The 22,967-nt window shown below is 41.5% G+C and overlaps 1 protein-coding gene across 2 annotated transcripts in view; it reads left to right on the top strand.

Annotated features, from left to right (window-relative positions):
• The first annotated feature begins 2,749 nt into the window (after positions 1–2,749).
• The window catches only part of SORT1 (sortilin 1), a 91,568-nt gene continuing 71,350 nt past the window's right edge, over positions 2,750–22,967 (top strand). Inside the window, exon 1 of one of the 2 annotated variants that reach the window (XM_025384594.1) lies at positions 2,750–3,102. In XM_025384594.1, coding sequence (XP_025240379.1) covers positions 2,797–3,102 — 306 coding nt within the window. In that variant the 5' untranslated portion in view covers positions 2,750–2,796. The remainder of the gene's footprint in view (positions 3,103–22,967) is intronic. The other variant, XM_025384589.1, reaches the window with a different exon arrangement.

Raw genomic sequence — 22,967 nt, 5'->3', positions numbered from 1 at the left:
AATGTGTTTATATACATTTGGAAACTGCAACGACAGGAAACATTTGGAAGAAAGGGATTTTGCCCTAGAATAACACATAAGGAAAGTAGAGAACTAGTATATCGTTACTCAATGTTCCAGAGACTTCTGGTGATTTTAACACTGTTATTAAGTATAGCATGTTGATTGGGAGATTTGTTTCTCTAAAGATCACTTTGTTTTATTAAATCCTAATAGAAAATACCATTGAAAATCCTATCTCATTTATTCCTGTAACAAATATATTGAGCACCTACCTACTATATGCCAAGAAATGCATTAGCCATCAGGCAGAGAGTGCTGTTCAAATGGTAGATATGATCTGTGCTCCTGTGAAACTTGTAGTGGGGAGAGCCAAACAATAAACAATATTCCCCTTTAACTCTAGGTTAATGCAGAAATGGATAAAGCCAATGTTGCTTTTGGGAGAGGTGAGTCGTGTCTCTGAATCACATGCATTTCATAGGGGGAAAAATGCCCAAATACTAAGGAATAGCTCAGCCTATCTCCATTGGCCTCAGCTTAAATTGTTTTCCCTCCCACTGGCTGGGCAGTGTATTTGTATTTTACCTGGTAAAACAATAAATTTCATACCTTCTATAATTGGCATTCTTCAGAGAGGTAGAACTTTGATTTTTTTGTAGAATATTAAAACAAGCTTTCTTAGGAACAGCAATGGTTTCATGATGTGTAATTGCTTTATGTTATCTTTCTGCTATAGAATGTTTCCTGGAGAAAGGTATGGTTTTTAGTAATAAGATACATTTACTTATTTTAGTCCTGCAAATAAGGTGAAATCTTATGTCCAGTATTTCACAAAGGAGAACTGACAGTGTGACTTTTATATTTAATGTAAATCTCATTAGACAAAAATGAAATATAGTTCCTAGGGTTTCCAATTTTAAAAAGTGAAATAGTAAATGTATTCACTCAAACATTTTCTCAGTGCCATATGCAAGTTACCATGTCCTGGAAGCTGATACAGTTTGAGGAAGGAAATATATAACTACTGTAAGCCTGTGATAACTAAAAGCAACATATTATAAAGTGAAGGTACAGATAATTGCCAACAACTTTAATAGCGTTTAAAAGTGTATTTGGCAATTTCTCCAGGAGGTGGCACTATTGAGTTGTTTTTCTTTTCAGACAGTAAGACAATAGACCATTCATCTTTGTCACCCAAACAAAGAAATATTCCTTTATAACCCCGTTTCCTCCCCCCACCTAATCACATGCTACTGGAACTGACTTGTCTTGTGATCTACTCCCATAGTTGGCATAGATTTTAAAATAATCTATTTTGAAAATTAATCTGATAGTAGTTATGGAAAGGAACAAATTGTTCACCAGTTCTCATCAGCTTTATCTTGTCAGTCCAGTAACTGAGAACTTAAAAGACTATTCTAATGATTTTACTATCCTGCTCAGATGGCATTCAAAAACATTTTTCTTCTCACGTCTTAGTATGGTTGTTTTGGGAAAATTTGTAAATTCGTAAGTCTTTTTGTTTGAAAGTTAATGTGACTGGAAGTATTTTAATGTAAATATCGGGTTGGGTGCATTGTATCATTTTGCTCTACAATGACTATACCCTCATTTGAGTTTATGGCTAGTTTATAGTTAAAAGTAATCTTTACTTGCTTTGTAACGATTTGCATATTTTGTATCTATTTGCTACCTTTTCTACTGAACAATTTCTAGCTTTCTAAAGGGATGGAGTCAGTAAGTTTAAGGATTCAGAACTGGTTTTACCTGTGCTACGTGTTGTAGAAGTTGTATGTGCAGCTTCTGCGGTAAAGGGAACAGCGTAGGGGTTTTATTTTATTCATTAGAGGTGGATCGGGGTGCTAATTTAGAGGACATCACATACTGGAACCAAACTTGTCCGAAGCTCTCACTGCAGAGTTAAGGCACTTTGATAAAATAAATGTGCATCTAGGAAATGGTCATGTGAACAGTAGGCATTGGGTCATTCTCTTGCCCCCTTTTACGTGCCCCTAATGCCTAAGCTACATTCGAAGTCCTGGAAAACCTGTAAGTAATTCCGCCTTTGGCCTACCTCCCCGCAGAAGAGGAAGGCGAGAGAGGCCAAACGTATGGAAAGACTATTCAGGCTTGCCCGAGTCACGGATGTCCTGATGTCTGTCTCCGTAGGATGTGGCCCACACCAGTTCGCATTCACCTTCTTGGCAGCAAGGCAGCTGCTTAGCAGACAATGGGCGCTCCAGTGAGCGGGGTTTATAAAAACCTGAAGCCCCTGTTCATGATGGAGCCCCCTTTTCCAGCTGAGCGAGCTCAGAGATTTCCTGGGTAGGTTTTCCAGGCGCTGCCTCGCTGAAGGAATTTTAGGAGTGTCTCTGGGGAACAGGAGGGACGTAATCCAGCCCCAACTTGAGGGCGCTAGAGGTGCGGCAAGGGGTCGCGGCGCCAGGAGCCCGGGGCTCGGCCGGAAGGTGGGAGAAGCTCCTACGTGAACTCCACAAGCCGGGCCCGGGAGACGCCGGGCGAGGCGGGGTTGACCTCAGCAGTCTCTGCCACGTTCCAGCCAATCAGTCCCGCATCTTGGCATCCGAATCCAGGACCCCCGAAGCCGGAGGCGACGCGAGCCAATGAGGAGTGGACCGGGGAAGAGGGACAGGCGGCCAGCCTATGGGGCGGAGAGGCCCGGCCGCGCGTATCCAAGGAGCGCCGCGCTCGGCTCGGGGGTGTGGCGCGCGCCGACGGGGGTGGGCGGGCGCGCCGGGCGGCAGGTGTCGGCGTCGGCGGCATTCGGCGGCGATGGAGCGGCCCCGGGGAGCTGCGGACGGCCTCTTGCGCTGGCCCCACGGTCTCGGCCTCCTCCTCCTCCTGCAGTTGCTGCCGCCGGTGACCCTTGGCCAGGACCGGCTGGACGCGCCGCCGCCGCCCGCTGCCCCGCTCCTGCGCTGGTCTGGCCCCATCGGGGTGAGCTGGGGGCTGCGGGCGGCCGCGGCCGGGGGCGCGTTTCCCCGCGGCGGCCGTTGGCGTCGCAGCGCGCCAGGCGAGGACGAGGAGTGCGGCCGGGTCCGGGACTTCGTCGCCAAGCTGGCCAACAACACGCACCAGGTGAGCGGGCGCCGGGCCCGGGAGCCGCTCGGCTGCGAGGTGCCGCCCGCGTGCCCCTCCCGGCCCGTGCTCCCCGCGACTCCCGGAGGAGACCCCGGCCCCGCCGCGCCCGCGCCCCCCGGGCCGCAGCCCCGAAACTGCGGCGGGCGGGCGGGCGGAGTCGGGCCGGAGCGGCCGGCGGGGCTGTGTTTCGTCACAGGGGAGGCAATCTTAGACTTCCACCGCATTCTTTTTTTTTTCTTTTTTTTTTTTTTTTTTAAAGTTGTCAGAATCTTTTGAACGTCGTTTTTCGTCTGTATAAATAATCAGGACCCAGTAACACTGTTAGGCCCCAGGAGGGTGAAGGAGTAATTAACTCTTGTGCGCTTGCAGAAGTTGGGCTGCTCAGAAGCAAAGGTGTGTCCTCCGTGGGTCAGCACTTTCCGGGTGGGAGAGGCGGGAGTTTAGGAGGCCCGAAGCAGCGGTCTGGTCACCGTGTTTTAATAGTTAAGGAGACTAGATTGGAAATGAGATGGCAGTATTTATGTGATCTTTCTGACTGCTTCAGATTTGATCTTCTGTCATGGTATGGAACTCTGACTAGCATGTCTATATCCCGCGGTGACATTTTCAATAGTTAAGAAACGCATTGCACACATTCTGCTTTGAGCCAGCTCTTGGTCAAAAGACTTTCAGAATTATGGGATTTCTGTCCGTGGGGACAAGCAGCTCAACCTTCGCACACTACAGGACTGACAAAACCAATTATTTAAAAAGTCCTGGTTCCTTGCTTCAGCACAACTTGGGCATCTTTCTCTTGTTTCTCTAAAATTAACAATTTAATCCTTGCTAGCCACATTTGCATAATGTATTTTCAATTCTATGTATTTTCTCCCTTGCCTGTTTTCCTCTTTCAAAGAAAATGAATTGCACTTGGGGGCAGAGATGGATGGCCAAGGTTCTGTGCCTGCCCTTGTCCTTTTGTAACCGTATTTCAGCGTCAGCCAAGCCTCAGTCTCCCTTTGGACTGCCCGATTATCTGGACCATACTTGTCACCTGTGATAGAATTCTCTGATCTGGGGACACAAGACACAAGTATTCAAGAATAACTGTGCTTTGCGTAGCCCGAGCAGCAGCTGTGTAAAGGTAGCCAAGCTAGTGCTGGAGGGTGGGACAGGTTGGGTAGAATGAGATCTAGGAAGTCTTCCTACTTGATGAGAAAAAAAAAAAAAAAAAATCAAATAGACTTCCTTCTCACAGTGGGGGATTGAGAAAGCCTTTACAACAGTGATGCTTAATTTATACTGGACCACTAGCTGGACACAGCATTCTTACTCCATATTTCAAATTCTTCTCTCGCTGGTTGGCCTAACTTTTAGGTCTGCTGCTGCTCCTGGATTTAGATTTACTCCTCTTTTTCTTTTCTTTCTTTTTTTTTTTTTTTTTTTTTTTTTTTTGGAGACAGGGTCTTACCTCAGCCTCCTGAGTAGCTGGGACTACAGGTGTGCACCACTATGCCTAGCTAATTTTTGTATAATTCCTTTTTTTTTTTTTTTGAGATAGGGTCTCACTCTGTTGCCCAGGCTGGAATGCAGTGGTGCGATCACAGCTCACTGCAGCCCTGACCTCTTGGGCTCAAGTGATCCTCTCACCTTGGCCTCCCATGTAGTCGGGACTACAGGTGCATGCACCCAGCTAATTGTCCTTTTCTTTCCTTTCCTTTTTTTTTTTTTTTTTTTGAAACAGGGCTTTGCCATGTTCCCCAGGCTGGTCTTGAACTCCTGGGCTCAAGTGCTCTGCCCACCTTAGGCTGCCACAGTGCTGGGATTAGAGGCGTGAGCCACTATGCCCTGCCTGGATTTATTCCTTGAGTCAGAGTCTTACTGGTTAGTTTGAATTGATATGCCATTTGTAATATATTGATTCCAAAGCAAGAGGTTGAGAAAACTGGCTGAGGGGTTCTAAGGTCAAATCTATGGAAGAGTAGACCTAAAACCACTCATTCTTTGAAGTCCATATGTAAAGAAAATTCCTTTTAGCCGGGCGCGGTGGCTCACGCCTGTAATCCCAGCACTTTGGGAGGCCGAGGCGGGCGGATCACGAGGTCAGGAGATCGAGACCATCCTGGCTAACATGGTAAAACGCCGTCTCTACTAAAAATACAAAAAACTAGCCGGGCGAGGTGGCGGGCGCCTGTAGTCCCAGCTAAGTGGGAGGCTGAGGCAGGAGAATGGCGTGAACCTGGGAGGTGGAGCTTGCAGTGAGCTGAGATCTGGCCACTGCACTGTAGCCTGGGTGACAAAGCGAGACTCCGTCTCAAAAGAAAAAAAAGAAAATTCCTTTTAGCCGGGCGCGGTGGCTCACGCCTGTAATCCCAGCACTTTGGGAGGCCAAGGTGGGCGGATCACGAGGTCAGGAGATCGAGACCATCCTGGCTAACACGGTGAAACCCCATCTCTACTAAAAATACAAAACATTAGACGGGTGTGGTGGCGGGCGCCTGTAGTGCCAGCTGCTCGGGAGACTGAGGCAGGAGAATGGCGTGAACCCAGGAGGCAGAGCTTTCAGTGAGCCGAGATCGCAGCACTGCACTCCAGCCTGGGCAATAGAGCAAGACTCTGTCTCAAAAAACAAAAAAGGAATTTCCTTCTATTTCTCTCATTTGGCTGTTTGCAATTATTTATTTATTTATTTATTTATTTAGTTTTTCTCTCCCAGTCTTTTTTTCAGTGACCTTATTTAAAATAGCTATTTTGGCTAGGCATGGTGGCTCACACCTGTAATCCCATCATTGTGGGAGGCCAAGGCAGGTGGATCACTTGAGGTCAGGAGTTCAAGACTAGCCTGGCCAGCATGGTGAAACCCGGTCTCTACTAAAAATACAAAAGTTAGCCAGATGCAGTGGCATGCGCCTATAATTCCAGCTACTCTGGAGGCTGAGGCATGAGGATCACTTGAACCTAGGAGGCAGAGGTTTCAGTGAGCCGAGATCGCACCATTGCACTCCAGCCTGGGTGACAGAGTGAGACTCTGTCTCAAACAAACAAACAAAAAAGGTTTTGCATTTGTTAATCATCCGTGGTCTTTTCTTCAGAGATCTCATCCTTTTTGTATCTGGTTAAAAAAAAAAAAAAAAAAGTGGAGCCTTTGTTTAATATCCTTTACCTTAAAAATGGTTAAGTAGCACTTCCTTAACCAAGAATTGTTACATAGTAGCCTGTTCTTCTATTTATTTATTTGCTTTTAGAAGTCATAAAAAATCCTGAACTGTATTGAAGAGATCTAGCATTTTTGGACCCTTTATAAAACAATGTGAAATAAAAGCATCAGCATGACAGAACAACTTTTTATCAGAGATGTTGTAAACTTTGTACAACTGGGGAAGGAAAGTACATGTAGAATCATTTTTCCTACATAATATGACAGGATTTGAGTCCCAAGAAAAGGCAAAAGTTCATGGTTCTCTTATTTCTTTTAACTTGGTCCTGTTTTGTTTGAAGCCACAGTAATTCATATCATCAGTGTATGTGAATGCCCTCCAAATGCCTAGATCTGTGCTAGGTGCTGGGGATGCCGAGATACAAAGAAAAGATTGTTCAGACTGGAGAATGAAAAGCCTCAGAAAGTTATAGCAAACTACTAGACCTGTTTCTGTGGCTTATGAGAATATATTAGCATTTAACCTGTCTTCTCAAGAAAGCACGGTAAAGCTAAAGCACGGTAGTGCGTTTACATTACGTTTTTAGGAGACCGGCGTCCTGATGACCACTCAGGCTTCTTTGTACGTGAAATCCAACAGGTTTTTCTCTTTGCCCAAGCCTCCCTTTTTCTCTCTAAGATTTTTTTCTCATATCATTTCAGTCTATTAATTTAAAATATATTTAAAGTGTATTGGGTTTATTACACACAGTATATATTTTTTCACATAGAAGTTCTAATGATTAAGTGCTCTATTTTAGGAGTTGAGGCAGGAGAAAACATTTTCCTTTCTAGTTATAATAATACAAGTTAGCTATGATAGACTCATGGGAAAGTGGAATAAAAAATATTGGCTGTTACTAAAAAAACAAACAAAAGGGATGACAAGAAAGCAAAGGAGAAAGATAAATAGTTATACCATTCCAAAAATTATGCTCCCTAATTTTGTTCTAAGGGTTTGACATACCATGGTAAGGCAGTATAGCACTGCCTTGTCTGGACTGTCTGCATTTGAACCCTGGCCATGTCACTGTGTGATCTTGGGTAAGTTACTTAAGTTTTCTGTGTCTCAGCTCCTAATCTGTAAAGTGAAGATAAGAGCACTTAATTTGTAGGATGGTTGTGAGAATTAAATGAGTGTGTGTTAAATTATATAAACATAATATATACGTATATGTATATTATTGTATTGTGTAATATATATTTGTATTACATAATATATAAGTATGTAATATTGTATTACGTTGTAATGAGTTATAGTATGTATTACAACATATCACATTGTGTTGTATAATCTATACATATGTAATAACTCATTAGAACAATGTCTGGCACATAATTAGCACTCAGCAATTAGCTATCATTTATAAATGCTCTTTTCTTAGTCTCAATAATCTTCCTTTTGCCTGGAACTCAAAACTGTTTTCATGCCACATTTTTAACTGATTCTTTCCTTCAACTACTTGGAGTATCCATGACATGTATAACCTTTGTACATGCGTGAAATTGAGCAGGCCTAGAAGACTTTATTAATGTTGGTTGCTACGTTGGGTTGCTTCAAAACATTTCTGCTGTAAGCACCCCTTTGAGGGTAGGCATGAAACTGTCTTAAAGGAACAGATGAAATGCCTTGGCCAGAGTTGTGGTGGTGGCTGATGTAATTTCCTTACTTCTCATTCCTGTGTACAGACCATTTGACAATTTCCTTAAAACTTTTAAAACTTATGATGAATAAAGCCAGGAACTGTTGCTTATTTTCTGTCCTCCCTCTGCTCCTGTCACTAACCACTTCTTTAAACATAACTTCCCAACTTCTACTCCAACATCAAAGCATCTGGTTTCTTAAATAAACAGGCCCTGTAGAGAGGCCGTGTTGTATGGGGTGTCAGCTCTGGGAAGAATGCGTGTGTTTGTTTGCTGGCGCTGGCAGGGTTGAATCCAAGCTCACAGGACTGAGTGTGCCTGTCAGAGGCTTCAGGGAGCTGCCTCTGAAGCCCTTGGCCTGTTGTTGTGGATCACCAGACCTTTGTAACACCCGGAAGTCTGAAGATCAGTCCTTTAATGCCCCGGAACTTCCTAACTGCCTCATTTATTCCGATACTTGGCCTCTCTTCATACTACCTTCCCTAGCACCCCCAGCTGTCTAGCTTATTTAATATTCTCTTCAGTCCTGTTTCTTCCATTCAGTTTTGGATCAAGGAGTAGGAACTCTGTAGGGTCTCCTTCTTGGTCCTGGTTGAGCAGAGTGAGCAAAACCCTCACGAAGAGCCCTCTCTCATGCAATGTATAGTTAGACCTTTAGCCCCTAGAGGGATGTTAAAATCACTTATGCATTGGATATTTCAGTAAGAAGTATCAGCAGATTTGATGAAATGTAATTTATCTGGGGAAAGGTTAGTCTTCATCTGAAGTTTGGTTGGGATGAGAGTAGAAAGCTAGCCAGGTATGACAGATGGCTCCAAGGGAATGCAGTGTTAACAATTAGGTAAGTTCTCTGCTGACTCAAATATTTGGCTCTGTGCACAGTGATTTTTAATTAGAAATCTGAGTCTCATGTCTGCTTGTGGAAATAATTGCAAGAAGGCTTATGTTCTCTTCAATTTCTAATGACTATTTTCTTTTTGTGATATTAACAACAATAATAGGCTTTCTATCCTGCTGTTTTGATCAGATCTTTCATGTCAGGGTCACAGGTACTATTAACAGTTTCTTCTGCACTCTGCCAGTTTCCTATCAACTCTTGTCAACAGACATTGGGTTCTCAGTGGGTGACTGCAGAGTCTGCGCTCCCCAACTTTGTCCCAGTTGGCCTGTTACCCTTGTGTGACCATCACATGCTGGGCAGTGCTTAGCACCAAGTTGTCGTGGTCAGAACGGGGGAGTAATGTTTGTTTTTCTCCCTCCTTCCTACCTAATCCTACCCCTCCATTTTTTCTTTTTTTTTTTAACAGAAAGTGAACTGTGTTTTGAGGCTGCAGAAATGAGGCTCAGGTGTTTTACGTAATTAGGGGCTAACATTAAGGCAGACAAACCCATCACATTTGACATGTAATTAAAAATACAGCTTTCTAGAAAAATCAAAACTGTGGCAATGACTCTGATAATATTATGAACTAGATACTGCATTTGTAAATTTCTACAAGTTTCAGTTCCTTCTCTCCTTTTGTAATCAGTGTTTTTATTGCATCTTTTACTTCTGTTTTTAGAAACTTGGTGAAAACTTGTTCTTCCCACTCTGTGGTCTCAGTGATTTGTATGCAGGTGAATCTGAGGATTAATGGGGCTTGAAGAACAAGCTGATCAATTTCAGTCAGTTCTAGACAGTTTTTTGGTTGTTGTTTCAGTGGTGACTATAGTCGAAGTTGGATTAGTAATATGTGGCTTTGAGATTTGAGTTGAATGAACCAAACTTTGAGTTTGGTTGAATGAATGTTCATGACAGATTCCTCATACCTATGAAAATTGTTAGGTGAAAGATGGAGGCTATTTTTCCTTCTCTATCCCCAATCTCAGTCTCAGGAAACCACAGTAAAAACAAAATCCTTCCATTCAGAACCTGTCATGTTCTGCTGAGGAAGTTTTCTGTGAATGTAATTTATTTTCTGTTTTGCGTTTTAGTCTCTGGCCCTCCATTCCTCATCTACAACACGAGAAGTTTTGGACTAGCCTTAAAATTTCTTTTAAAAATTCTATGATTCATATGGAAGAAGAGAGGCCAGAGGTTGTGATCACAAATGTTTACTGGCTGATTCCAAATTTAGAAGCAAACTGTGGCTGTTTGACTTCCCAGTCAAACTTGAACATAGCATGGATTTCACATTTAGGGGTGTTTACTACCACCTTCAGGACTTGCTTCAGTGAAATATGAGTGTTTTTAAAGATAGCAGGAGTACTTTTTTTCATATAGTTATGAAAGACATTTGTCTCTTTTATTTTGGGGGTAATATTTTATCGTTTGTTCCTTGTTGGCTGAAAAATCTAATGCTAATAAAAGCTACTAGCTTGAATAGTCCAAAAGCAAACCCAATAGATAGCAGTAAATTCATTTTTCTTTTTCTCTTCCCTATAGTACTCTGCCAAAACTGGGCTTTTTTCTTCATCCTGGCTGCCTGTGTGTTTGAAAATAGATGGTCAGCTTACCATAAATATATTCACTTGTAGAAACTCACATGTGATTAATTGGCTTGATTTATTTTCATCAGAAGAAAACGTATGTATGTTCCCTCTCTGGCTTATGAATACTATCCGTTTTATGTTTGCTTTTGATAACAGTTTTGTTCTTCCTATATATCCTAAAACACACACACACACACACACACACACACACTTTCTAATATTGTACTTAAGCCAGTTTGCAAGTCTCGTTCCACAGTACAATTGCTCTGAAGGACCAGGAGAAATTGAACTGGGAAGGAAAATTTGTATTAACTTCAAAAATTCCCAGACAGGTTAGTTCAAATCATGTTTATCTGGTATTTGCTATTTATCACAAAGGATTCAGAACATAAACATGTTGTATACAAAATTTCAAAGAGATGTCTCAATACCCAGATTTGGGTCCTGGCTCTGCTGCTTCATAGCTGTGTGATTATGGAAAATCACTTAACTTCTGTGATCTTTACAGTTGTTTTTTAAACTAGAGCAGCAGCTCTTTGGATTGTTTGGAGGGTCAAATGAGAAGTTTTACCGACGTGTTTAGTTAAAGGTAGAGTACTACTATATAGATGTCATTCATTTAGACACTTACTGAGCAGCCTGCCATGTACTGAGTGGAGTCCAGACCTGTGCATAAACAAAGCAAAGCACTGGGGCTATCTTAAGGATTTAGGTGTTCAGAGATGTCTCAGGGGGAGTTTGGAAGAAGGCTTGACCACTGCAGTGCAGTGTGTTGGGAAAGCCCTCTGGCTGAAGAGAGAATCAAAGTGGAGGCGATTTTTAGGGAGATCTGTAAAGACACCAAGGAAGTAGGAAAATCCAAGATATGTTCAAGGGATGGTCGATAGAAACTTTATTTTAGGGTGAAGTAGTTGATGGGAAGTATCACTAAGGTTTCCAGGAAAACATATAGGGAAGTTAAAAAAAAAATAGCTCTTTTGTGGTGGTTGGAAAGACGAGGGGTGTGGGTAGGGAGTTTGGCAAAAAGGACTTACTTATGAAAGAGTTTTTACAGATAGTGCTAGACATGAGGCTAGAGCTGGAGGAACCACAGGTAGAAATGGGGAGCCAAGAAGAGTTCCCCTTTCAGAGGCCGGCCATTGCTTTGGTCTTGGATGCGAAGGTTCCAGAGGAAAGCAGAACAGAGGGCGGGGCAGAACGTCCTTTATACTTGAAGTGCTAAATGTTTCCAAAAAACACTCCTAAACTTCTGGACCTGGTTGAAGAATGTGAGCCAAGGCATGAGGAAGCCAAGAGCTGTAAGTCGGTGATGCCTATGAACAGATTTTTCTCAACATTTGTGAACAAGGATAAGATTGAACTCTTGCTGATAATGTGCTTAACGGTTTGAATCATGGATCATTGGGCTGATTAGCTGGTCAGAGCCCTTTTGCTGATGTGGCTGGCTGACTTGCTTATGGGCCAAGAGCTGGGAGTGAAACATAGATGTCCCAACATGGTGCTGCATTTGGAAGTGTTTCATAGGAGTGTTGAAATCAATGCATTTGCTTCAGGGATAAGGCAAAGTTATGAGATCCCAGTTATAAGTAATATAGTTGTGAATTCTACTCTTCTCCTCAAGGTCATAGTACCCTCAGCAGAGCTGAACTAGCCTTTCTAAGCCTCCGTGTCCCATCACATAAAATGGAGGATTATCATGAAGTTTTGAAGAGAAAATATATGTTAAAATATTGTGAAACCTTGAAGTACCGTATGAGTATGATTAGTATAATTCCTTAATAAACCTGTTGATGTGTCACAGCCTCCACAGGGCCTGCTTGTCAGCCAGGTGATCCTGATAAATACAACCCTCGAGTCAAACCCTGAGGAGCATGTATATTAAAGCAGACGGATGAGGCATAAATGCATTTGGTTTATCACTTGGCAGAGCTGGATGACAGGCTTGAGTGGGGGTGGCAAGAATTAAAGTGAGTCAAGATTGGCAGAAGTGTAAGACATGTATGTAGTGGTTTTCTTCTTTTTTTAAGCCTTTGTGATTATGTCAAACTTTTGTTAATATGATTGATGATGGTTTGAGGCAGTGGTTTGGGGGAACGGGATCTCAGGTATTAGACCTGGATTCAAACTTCAGTGGTGACCATGGACAAATTAACCTCTCTGAACTTTAGATTTTTCATCTATGAGACGGGAGTACTAATACTACTTCTTAGGGTCATTGTGAAGATTAAGAGATGGTATGGGGTTTAGTGTATATTCTTTTGTTGAGGATTTCTTGTGATGATTTTCTCTACAAAGCTTCTGACACATTACCAGTTAGATGCTTAAATATTTGTACATGTGCTTAATTTTTTTCATATCTCTAATATTTCTAGAGAATTATAGGTACTCACAAGAACTACATCTGGACTAAGATATATTAGCTCTGGCTAAGCAGGGTGGCTCACACCTATAATTCTAAGATTTTTGGAGTCTGAGGTGAGAGGATCGCTTGAGCCCATGAGTTTGAAACCAGCCTGGGCAATATAGTGAGACCCCATCTGTATTAAAAAAATTTTTTAATTAGCCTGGTATGGTAACATATGCCGGTAGCCCTAGCCACACAGGAGTCTGAGGTGAGGTGATCACTTGAGCCAAGGAGTTTGAGGCTGTCGTGAGCTATGATTGCACCACTGCATTCCAGCCAGGACAACAGAATGAGATACTGTCTTCCAAAAAAAAAAAAAAAAAATTATTAGGGGTAGGTGGTAGTGCACACCTAGAGTTCCAGCTATTTGGAAGGCTGAGGCAGGAGGATAGCTTGAGCCCAGGAGTTCAAAGCTATAGGGCACTATGATTGCATCTGTGAATAACCACTATACGCAAGCCTGGGCAACATAGTGAGGTCCCATATCTAAAAGGAAAAAAAAAAGTACTATTTGTATCACTGGACTCAGGATAAAAAAGAGGAGAGTGGGAGGTAGGGTTAGGGAGAGATCATCTATTCAAAATGCCCTTCCTTTTCTTCCTTTCCTTCCTTCCATCTTCGGAATCTGGCTCTGTTGCCCAGCCTGGAGTGCAGTGATGTGATCTCAGCTCACTGCAACCTCCACCTCCCAGGCTCAAGCAATTCTCTGCCTCAGCCCCCCAAGTAACTGGGATTACAGGTGTCTGCCACCACGCCTGGCTGATTTTTGTATTTTTAGTAGAGAAGGGGTTTCACCATCTTGGCCAGGCTGGTCTTAAACTTGTGATCCACCCACCGCGGCTTCCCAAAGTGCTGGGATTACAGGCGTGACCCACTGCACCCAGCCCAAAATGCCTTTCTTGAAGCTATGGGAGATGGAGAAGAAAATAATCAGATTAATAACCAGAAAACAGTAATCAGATACCTGGTCATCTGGTTATAATAGCTTCAAGCATATATGGTTAAATAGTTTTTGTTTTGTTTTAAAACAAAATTTAAAAATTTTAAAGACATGGTCTTTACTGTGTCACCGAGACTGGAATGCAGGGGTGTAATCATGGCTTGTTATAACCTTGAATTCCTGGGCTCAAGTGATCCTCCTGCCTCAGCCTTTGCATTAGCTAGGACTACAGGCACATATCCCTGTGCCTGGCTCGTAAATAGGTTTAAATAACTTAAAATTATTTATTTTTATTTATTTATTTTTTGAGACTGAGTCTCACTGTTGCCCTGGCTGGATGGAGTACAGTGGTATGATCTCAGCTCACTGCAACCTCTACCTCCTGGGTTCAAGTGATCCTCCTGCCTCAGCCTTCAAAGTAGCTGGGACTACAGGTGTGCACTACCACACCTGGCTAATTTTTGTATTTTTAGTAGAGATGGGGTTTCACCATGTTGGCCAGGTTGGTCTTGATCTCCTGACCTCAGGCGATCTGCCTGCCTCAGCCTCCCAAAGTGCTGGGATTACAGGTATGAACGACTGCACTTGGCCAAATTATTTTTTAAAGACTATAATTTAATAACAGTTTTTCTTCCCCTTCATTAAGCTTTAATTTGTTAGAGTTAATGACTGTGGTTTAAGTTGATAGCTCTGAAATAGCACCTTGCATATTTCACCCTTTTAACTGAGCAGCTACTGTTAGCTTTGTGCTTTACTGACTGACCTCTGTGGTTTCAAGAAATATTGGTGAATGTGATAGGTACTTCTCAGGAACTTGAAAGAATAGCGGACTAGAATGTTGATGGAATTATTTTTTCTTATGTGCATATTGCTTTTTTAAACTTTTAACAATTATTAACAAGTAGAGATGAGGTCTTACTATGCTGCCTAGGCTGTTCTCAAATTGCTGGGCTCAAATGATTCTTCTGCCTGGGCCTTCCAAAGTGGTAGGATTATAAGTGTGAGCCAACACACCCGGCCTGTGTGCATATTTATTTAACCTACTATTTCACCACTTCCTGGCCTAAGTTAACGCTCTGTTCCAGTTAAAGTGACCTTCTAACCAGTCCCTCCAGCTCCCCATGTGGTTTTTGCTTCTTCATATTTGTTTTCATGGCTTTGTTCCTGTCTGAATGCCCTTCTAGCCCTTGTTAGTTTTTCCTGTTCTCCCCTATAATTTTGGACTATTCCATGTAATACAACACTTCTGTCTTGAGTTCAGTTTCATTTATAGAAGTTTTGTTCCCTCAATGATAAACTCCTTAAAGGTAGGGTCCAGCTTGTACTATGAGTCCTTCATCACTTTTGCCTCCCACAATGCTGAAGAAAGAGTAGTCATGAAATGTGTAATCTGGAGTCAGACAGACATGATATTGAAGCCTTGCTCTGCCACTTACCAACTTTTTGACTTTGAGCAAATTACTTAATGTCTCTGAGCCTGCTGCTTTCTTTATAAATTAACAGTGAGTACCTTAATATATATAATACTAATATAATAAGTGCTTAGTAAAGGTTAAATATTATTGTTTTTCTTTAATTCAGCAATGTTTATCGAGCACCTACATACATGAGGCACTGTATCAGGTCCTGGGAACTGGTGTAGAACACCAGACCTCTGCCTTGATGGAACTTTATGGACCAATAGAGAAAATGGCACTAAACGATATATAATTATAAATGTGGTAACAACCAAGAAGAAAAATAGTAACCACAGGAGAATAATTGACAGGTCTTTTTTAGTCTGGGGCATTAGGAAAGATTCACTGAGAAATTATTTAAACTGATACTTGAATAGAATTTTGCCGGGAAGAGTATCTCAGGCGGAGAGAACAACATGTTCATAAGGCCTGGGTCTAAAAGAGCTTGGCATACTCTAGGATCTGGAAGAAGGCCAGTGTGGTTGTAGCAGAGGGAATGGGGGAAGGGGTTAGCGCCCACACCCAAGGGATAAGCAGCCAGCCTTTATGGTTCTCTCGGCTCAGTCAGCTGGCAACTGGAGCATATTTCTTTGTCACTTTCTTTTCTTTAAAATGAACTAAGATATAGCCGTTAAATGCAAAAAATTATGAAATGTAGCTATTTATTGAGAAATGAATTGTTTCATGGAAGTGACTTTCAAAAACTAAGCCTGCCCTTTTGTAAGTGCCAAAGGGTTTTTGTTTGCTTGCTTTTTTAATGGAAATCTTTCTAATATACTTCTCTGCTTCTTGGTCAACAATATGAGTCTAGGTCACTAAGAAGATAATAAATTGTGCTGTGCCAGGACTGCTGTGGTTTGAATGTGCCTCCCCTCATGTTTTAGGAACTTAATTGTCAATGTAACAGTATTAAGTGGTGGGTCTTTAAGAGGTATTATATCATGAGGGCACCAACTCATGAATGGATTAAGGCCTTTATCCCAGGAGTGGGTTAATTATAATAGGGGAAGAGTTTGGTCCTATTTCTTTTCTTTTTTTTTTTTTTTTTTTTTGAGACAGAGTCTCACTCTTTTGTCCAGGCTAGAGTGCAGAGTTGTGATCTCAGCTCACTGCAACCTCCACCTCCCAGGTTCAAGGGATTCTCATGCCTCTGCCTCCCAAGTAGCTGGAATTACAGGTGTGTGCCACCATGCCTGGCTAATTTTTGTATTTTTAGTAGGGATGGGGTTTCACCATGTTGGCCAGGCTGGTTTCAAACTCCTAACCTCAAGTGATCCACCTGCCTTGGCCTCCCAAAGTGCTGCGATTACAGGCGTGAGCCACCATGCCTGGCCTGTTCCTATTTCTTCTCTGTGTCTCCTGTGCTTGCTTCCACTTTCTGCCATGGGATGATCCTCTACAGATGCCTTTGCCATGCTTTTGGACTTCACAGCCTCCAAAACTGTGAGCTAAATAAACATCGTTTGTTTATAAATTGCCCAGTCTTGGATATTCTCTTATAGCAACTGAAAATGGACTAAGACATGACTCACAGTATTTTAATGTGGTATAATATTTAATACCCACAGGGGCTATTGAGATATATGGGCTATCTTCTCCCATTTCAAATGTCCTAGATTATAAACTTAATGCCATTGTCTGCCTGTTTGCTTTTTTCCTGCAGAAATGATATTCCCTTTGTAATTCCTCTTGTAATATCCTCTTCCTCTTGCTGTTGTCCCTGTCTGTCTCTACATATATCACCCTCAAATTTGATTTGCTTCCTCTGTATGCTAAGAAAGCAGATTTCTAACATTAGACAATTCTAACCAGTTTAGTAAATTGAATTAGAGTGATGGTCTGCAGATTTCTCTTAGAAGTCAAATGCACAGATTTTTAATGCATAATAGTGGCATCAGAGGTCTCCTTGCTTCTTTTCAGTGCGTATCCAGGTTGCTGAGGCATCTAAATCATGGAGGTTGCTGTTGCCCCTCTCCTTTGAACACTGGCCTATTGTGGAGCAGGGAGCTGATCTCCAAAACAACAAAATCCCAGATACATAGCAGTTGAAAAGCAAACTCAGTGGCTGAATTGTTGATGAGTCATAGAATTTTAAAGCTTAGAAAGACTAGAAAGATTGTCATTCTAGCCCCCTCACTTTGGTAATGATGTCAGGTTGTGCTGCCCAGTTTCATGCAGCGTTTTGCAGAGCTGGAAATAAAATTCGGATTGACTGATTATTAGCCTGGTACTCTCCTCTGTATCATGCTCCCCCAGAAAACTCTGAATAATTAAATAGATTTGAAAACTTGTACATTATTTTGTAGTTAATTTTTTCATTTCCAAGAATAGACTCCATGAGAACTGGGACATTTGTGATCTTATTTCTGGCTCATGTTTTATGATTCTAGCAGTGCCTAATTTAATAGAACTATATTCTGTTAGGATTTTCTTCCTGCCTGCAAAAGCGTCACTCAGGTTGTGTTCTAGGCCTCACTGGGCTTTGGAAGACTAATCCTAGATCCCCAGTCTTTGTGGGATCACCAATGCCTTGCCTTCGTAATCCTCAGTTTTACTCCTGAGGAAATGGATTCCCAACAGAGAAAATGATTTGTGCCTACCATCCCAACCAGTTAGTTACTGGGCGAGGCTTAACGTTCTTTCGTAGTTTTATTTTCAGTGTGACAGGCTGACTTCTGTAGATTAAAAGTCTAGTGTGTTTAGCCTTTCTTTTTAGATTTCTGTACGTAAGATGCCTGTTGATAGGGCATAATCTTCAGTAGCTCAGAGCATGTATCATCACAGCACATGGTAGGCATGCAGACATATTTGTTGAAAGAGGGCATGTATGTGAAGAATGCCATCATTGAATTCACCTCCTTCTTTGCTTGTCAAAAAGGCTGCTCCTGATGGGTACACGGTCAGGCCGTCAGCAAGTGGCTTTTAAGCTGGGCCTTGCCTTGGGAAAACTGACCTACACGCAGTAGTGCCAGTGTTAGTTTTTTCAGTGTTTTATTTTTGATCATGTGTGTAACTAAAGATAGAAGTTTCTCATGACTGGATTTTTTTCCAAGCTACAGTGACTCTTGGGCCCAACTTTAAATTTTCCAAGCTTATGGTAACAGTAATTTAATTTGGCTTTTAGTTTAATTAGATGTGAAGATGGTTGTTTCCATGAAGAATCTTGTGAGCAGAACCTAGGGGGTATTCAGATGATCCCAGAAATGGACATTGTGCTAATTCATGAACTCTGAAGTGTGGGGGCCTCCTGCTTTAAGATGGTAGGCAATAAATGCTTGGATGAGTCTTATATCATCAGCTCTCAAGGTGGATGCCTTTTAGAGAAGGTAGTACAAGCTGTCCCCTGCTTTCTAACATAATGAATTCCTGAAAATCTATTTGACAGTCAGATGGCAGCTATAAATGCCAGCCAGTTACTTCTGCTTCGGAGCTCCCCTACCAAGGGCAGTAGATGGCTGTTGGTACCATCTGGGACACCAGAAGTCACTATTCAATAGGTAATGGACAAAAGGCTCTGAATGTGACTCTGAAAAGGCAGCTTAGTGTATCAGTGATTAATGATATTAGGAGGTCTACCTTACATCAGGACCGCCTATGTTCCTGTGCCTCAGTGTAGCAGGGGCTCTTGACCTATCCTATAACCTTCTGGTATATCTGTTAGCTAGTGTAATATAAATAAGAATAAACTAACATGCATCCGGGCGCGGTGGTTCACGCCTGTAATCCCAGCACTTTGGGAGGCTGAGGCGGGCGGATCACTTGAGGTCAGGAGTTCAAAACCATCCTGGCCAACATGGTAAAACCCCGTCTCTACTAAAAATACAAACATTAGCCAGGCCTGGTGGCATGCACCTGTAATCTTAGCTATTGGGAAGGCTGAGGCATGAGACTTGCTTGAACCTGGAAGATGGAGGTTGCAGTGAGCTGAGATCATACCACTGCACTCCAGCCTGGGTAACAGAGTGAGACTTTGCCCCCAAAAAATAAATTAATTAATTAACATGGTCTATGTGTACTTTTTATATCACCCTTTCCTTTATACTTTTTCTTTTTTTTTTTAAACTAAAAATAGCTTACTTATATAGTTTTATTTTAAAAATGATTTCTGCCAATTGGAGGTAGAATGAGAGTAATTCATGCACTCTAGAAAAACTATAAAGAAGAGTGCACCTGTGTCAATTCTACAATATGACGGTTGCTATTGATATTTTAAAGGGTATCCTTCCAGATATCTTTTTTTTTTTTTTAGAGACAGTGTTGCTTTGTCATCAAGAGTAGAGTGCAGTGGCACAATCATGGCTGACTGTAGCCTTGACCTCCTAGGCTCAAACAATGTATCTGGGACTACAGGTGCTTGCCACCAGGCCTGGGTAGTTTTTATTGTTGTTGTTGGTTTTGTGGAGGCAAAGTCTCACTATGTTGCCCAGGCTGTTCTTAAACTCCTGAGCTTAAGCAATTGCAATTGTCCTGCCTCAGCCTCCCAAAGTGCTAGGATTATAGGTGTGAGCCACTGTTCCCGGTCCCAGATATCATTTTAACCATAAATATGCACATATGATGTCACATGCTGTTTTGTAGCCTGCTTTTTACTAATATGCTATGAATATCTTTCAATGTCAGTAAATACCTGAAACATTTTTGTTTTTGTTTTTTAAAATTTTTAAAAATGTTTCTTTTTTTCCTTGTTCTTGAAACATTTTTAATAGCACCTGATATATTGTTATATGGTATAACATAATTTACTTAACAAAGCTCCAGTTCTTCATTTATAATATACAGGTATAGTAATATCTCATGGGGTTATGTGGATTAAATAATAATGTGTATAAGATACCTAACACAGAAGATGACATGTGGGGAATGTTCAATAGTTGTTAGCTGCAGGAATCACCCCAATATATGGCATCTTTTATAAAGATGTGTGATTATCCCCTTACGACAAATTCCTAAGAATAGGATTTGCTCGGTCACGTGATATGGATGTTTTCATTTTTTATTTGCATAACCAAATAGCTCTCCGGAAAAATTACAGCAATTTATGTACTTCCACCCACCATAGAAGAAGGTACTCTGGTCCCTATGCTGTCACTGGATACATTTTGTCAAGTCTTTTAATCTTTGCCAGTCTGAAAGGCAAAAATGTCATATTATTTTTCGTTTTCTTTCTTGGCTCACTGCAGCCTCTACCTCCTGGGCTCAAGCCACCCTCCCATCTCAGCCTCCTGAGTAGCTGGGACTACAGGTGCACACCACCATACCCGGCTAATTTTTTTTTAATTTTTGGTGGAGACAGGATTTTGCCATGTTGCCCAGGCTGGTCTCAAATTCCTGGGCTTAAGTGATCCTTCCGCCTTAGCTTCCCAAAGCGCTGGGATTACAGGTGTGAGGCACTACACCAGCCTGTTTTTGTTTTTGTTTTTGTTTTTTAGAGATTAAATAGCTTTTCATATGTATATTGGCCATTTCTTTGTCCTTCTATGAATTGGGTGCTCATGTTCTTTGCCTGTTTTCCAAAAACCTGTTTGAGGTTTTGACCTGTTTCTTATTGATTTGAAAACCTTTGTATATTAATATTTTATCATGTTACAAATAATTTTGTATTAATTGAAACCCTTTTATATTAATTGAAACCCTTTCTACATTAATGTTTTGTCATGTTAGAAATAATTTTCCCCAGTTTTTTTCAGCTTTCTCTTTGGTGTTTTGCAATTTAAACTTTTTACATAGTCAAAGTAAATCCTTAAATATTGGTTCTGATTTTTGTAGCATTTTTGTAAAAGTCTTCCCATTCCAAGGTTATAAAAATATTACTTATACTTCTGGTATCGTTTTTTGACCCAGAGTCTCACTCTGTCACCCAGGCTGGAGCACAGTGGTGCCATCACAGATCACTACAGCCTCGAACTCCCAGGCTCAAGCAATCCTCCCACCTCAACCTTCTGAGTAGCTGGGACCACAAACGCATGCTGTGCCACCACACCTGGCTATTGTTTTTTGTTTGTTTGTTTTCTTTTTTGGTAGAGACAGGGTCTCACTATGTTGCCCAAGCTGGTCTCAAACTCCTGGGCTCAAGCAATCCACCCACCTTGGCCTCCCAAAGTGCTAGGATTACAGGCGTGAGCCACTGTGCCTGGCCATTTCTAGTATTTTTATAATTTACTTTTTTTACATTTAAATCTTCTCCCTATATGGAATTTATTTAGGCATTTTAAGAAGGGAGTTATGAATTCAGCTTTTTATTTTTTATTTTTCCAAATAGCCAGTTTTTCCAGTGTTCTTATACCACTAACTTGAAGTGCTAGCTTTATCATGTGCTAAAAGAAACCTCATCCATTCCTGGATCTGTTTTGCTCTATTGATTTGTCTATTCCTGCGCCAGTAACTCTGTCATGGGATTAATAAATTTTTCCAAAAGTGGCAATAATTTCATGCTCATCTGCTCCTGGTAGAATCAAGCTGACATTTTACCCAACTACTCTTAAACTTCTTGGCTTCTGTGCTTCCTCTCCTGGGGTAGGATTAGGTCATCTGAATTACAGTATTTGCTCTGGGCTCCTCAGGGTACTGGCTTTTGGACTGTTGAGCAGAGAAACAACATATTTACATAGTTTTCCTTAATTTTGACCTGTTTCTAGATCATACATTTAGCTGACTCCTGAGCAATATGTAGTGACCAGATCATGTTCTCTTTGTGCCAAATGAAGCTTGTCCAACTCACAGCCCGCGGGCCACATGTGGCCCAGGGTGGCTTTGAATGCGACCCAATACAAATCCATAAACTTTCTTAAAACGTTATGAGATTTTTTGGTATGATTTCTTTTTAAGCTCATTAGCTATTGTTAGTGTTAGTGTATTTTATGTGTGGCCCAAGACGATTCTTCTGCCAGTGTGGCCCGGGGAAGCCAAAAGATTGGACACCCTTGTGCTAAATAATCTGTCTCTTAGGCATGCTACATTAAAGCAACACAGCTTTTTTTTTTTTTTGAGATGGAATTTCACTTTGTCGCCCAGGCCAGAGTGCAGTGGTGCAACCTTGGCTCACTGCAACCTCTGCCTCCTGAGTTCAAGCGATTCTTCTGCCTCAGCCTCCTGAGTAGCTGGGCCTACAGGTGTGTGCCACCACGCCCGGCTAACTTTTGTATTTTTGGTAGAGATGGAGTTTCACTGTATTGGTCAGGCTAGTCTTGAACTCCTGACCTGAGGTGATCCACCCGCCTCGTCCTCCCAAGGTGCTGAGATTACAGGTGTGAGCCATCATGCCTGGCCTACAGCTGTTGTTTACCAGAAACAAAACATGCTTCAACTCTCCCCACACTCTCCATTTGAATCATTTATACAACTAACACATAATATCTTTATATATATATAAAGTGCTTTATATGCTATATATAAATATTAATTTATATTAATATAACAACATGACAAAATATTAATATATATGCTATATGTATATAAAGTGCTATATATATGCTATATATATATAAAGTGCTATATATATATAAAATATTCACTCTACCTTCTGTTGGATGGACTCTGCAACATAGTACTAGATGTTTTTGTATGATTCATTATTTTAATATTATAGAACATTCTTTGGTAATATTGTGTCAGAGGTTTTGGGTTTTCCCTTCTTATAGGAATTATTCTGCCTTTCAGTTCTTTCTAGCAACAAAGCTTTATCCTCTGTTCATATTTCTTTTATTCTTCTTACTTTGCCTTGATTAGAGCAATTGAACCATAACTTATTGACTCATTATTTTCAGCTGTATA

This window comes from Theropithecus gelada, chromosome 1, assembly GCF_003255815.1.
Source record: "Theropithecus gelada isolate Dixy chromosome 1, Tgel_1.0, whole genome shotgun sequence".
Lineage (NCBI taxonomy): Eukaryota > Metazoa > Chordata > Mammalia > Primates > Cercopithecidae > Theropithecus > Theropithecus gelada.
This window is presented reverse-complemented; position numbering and strand designations above follow the sequence as displayed.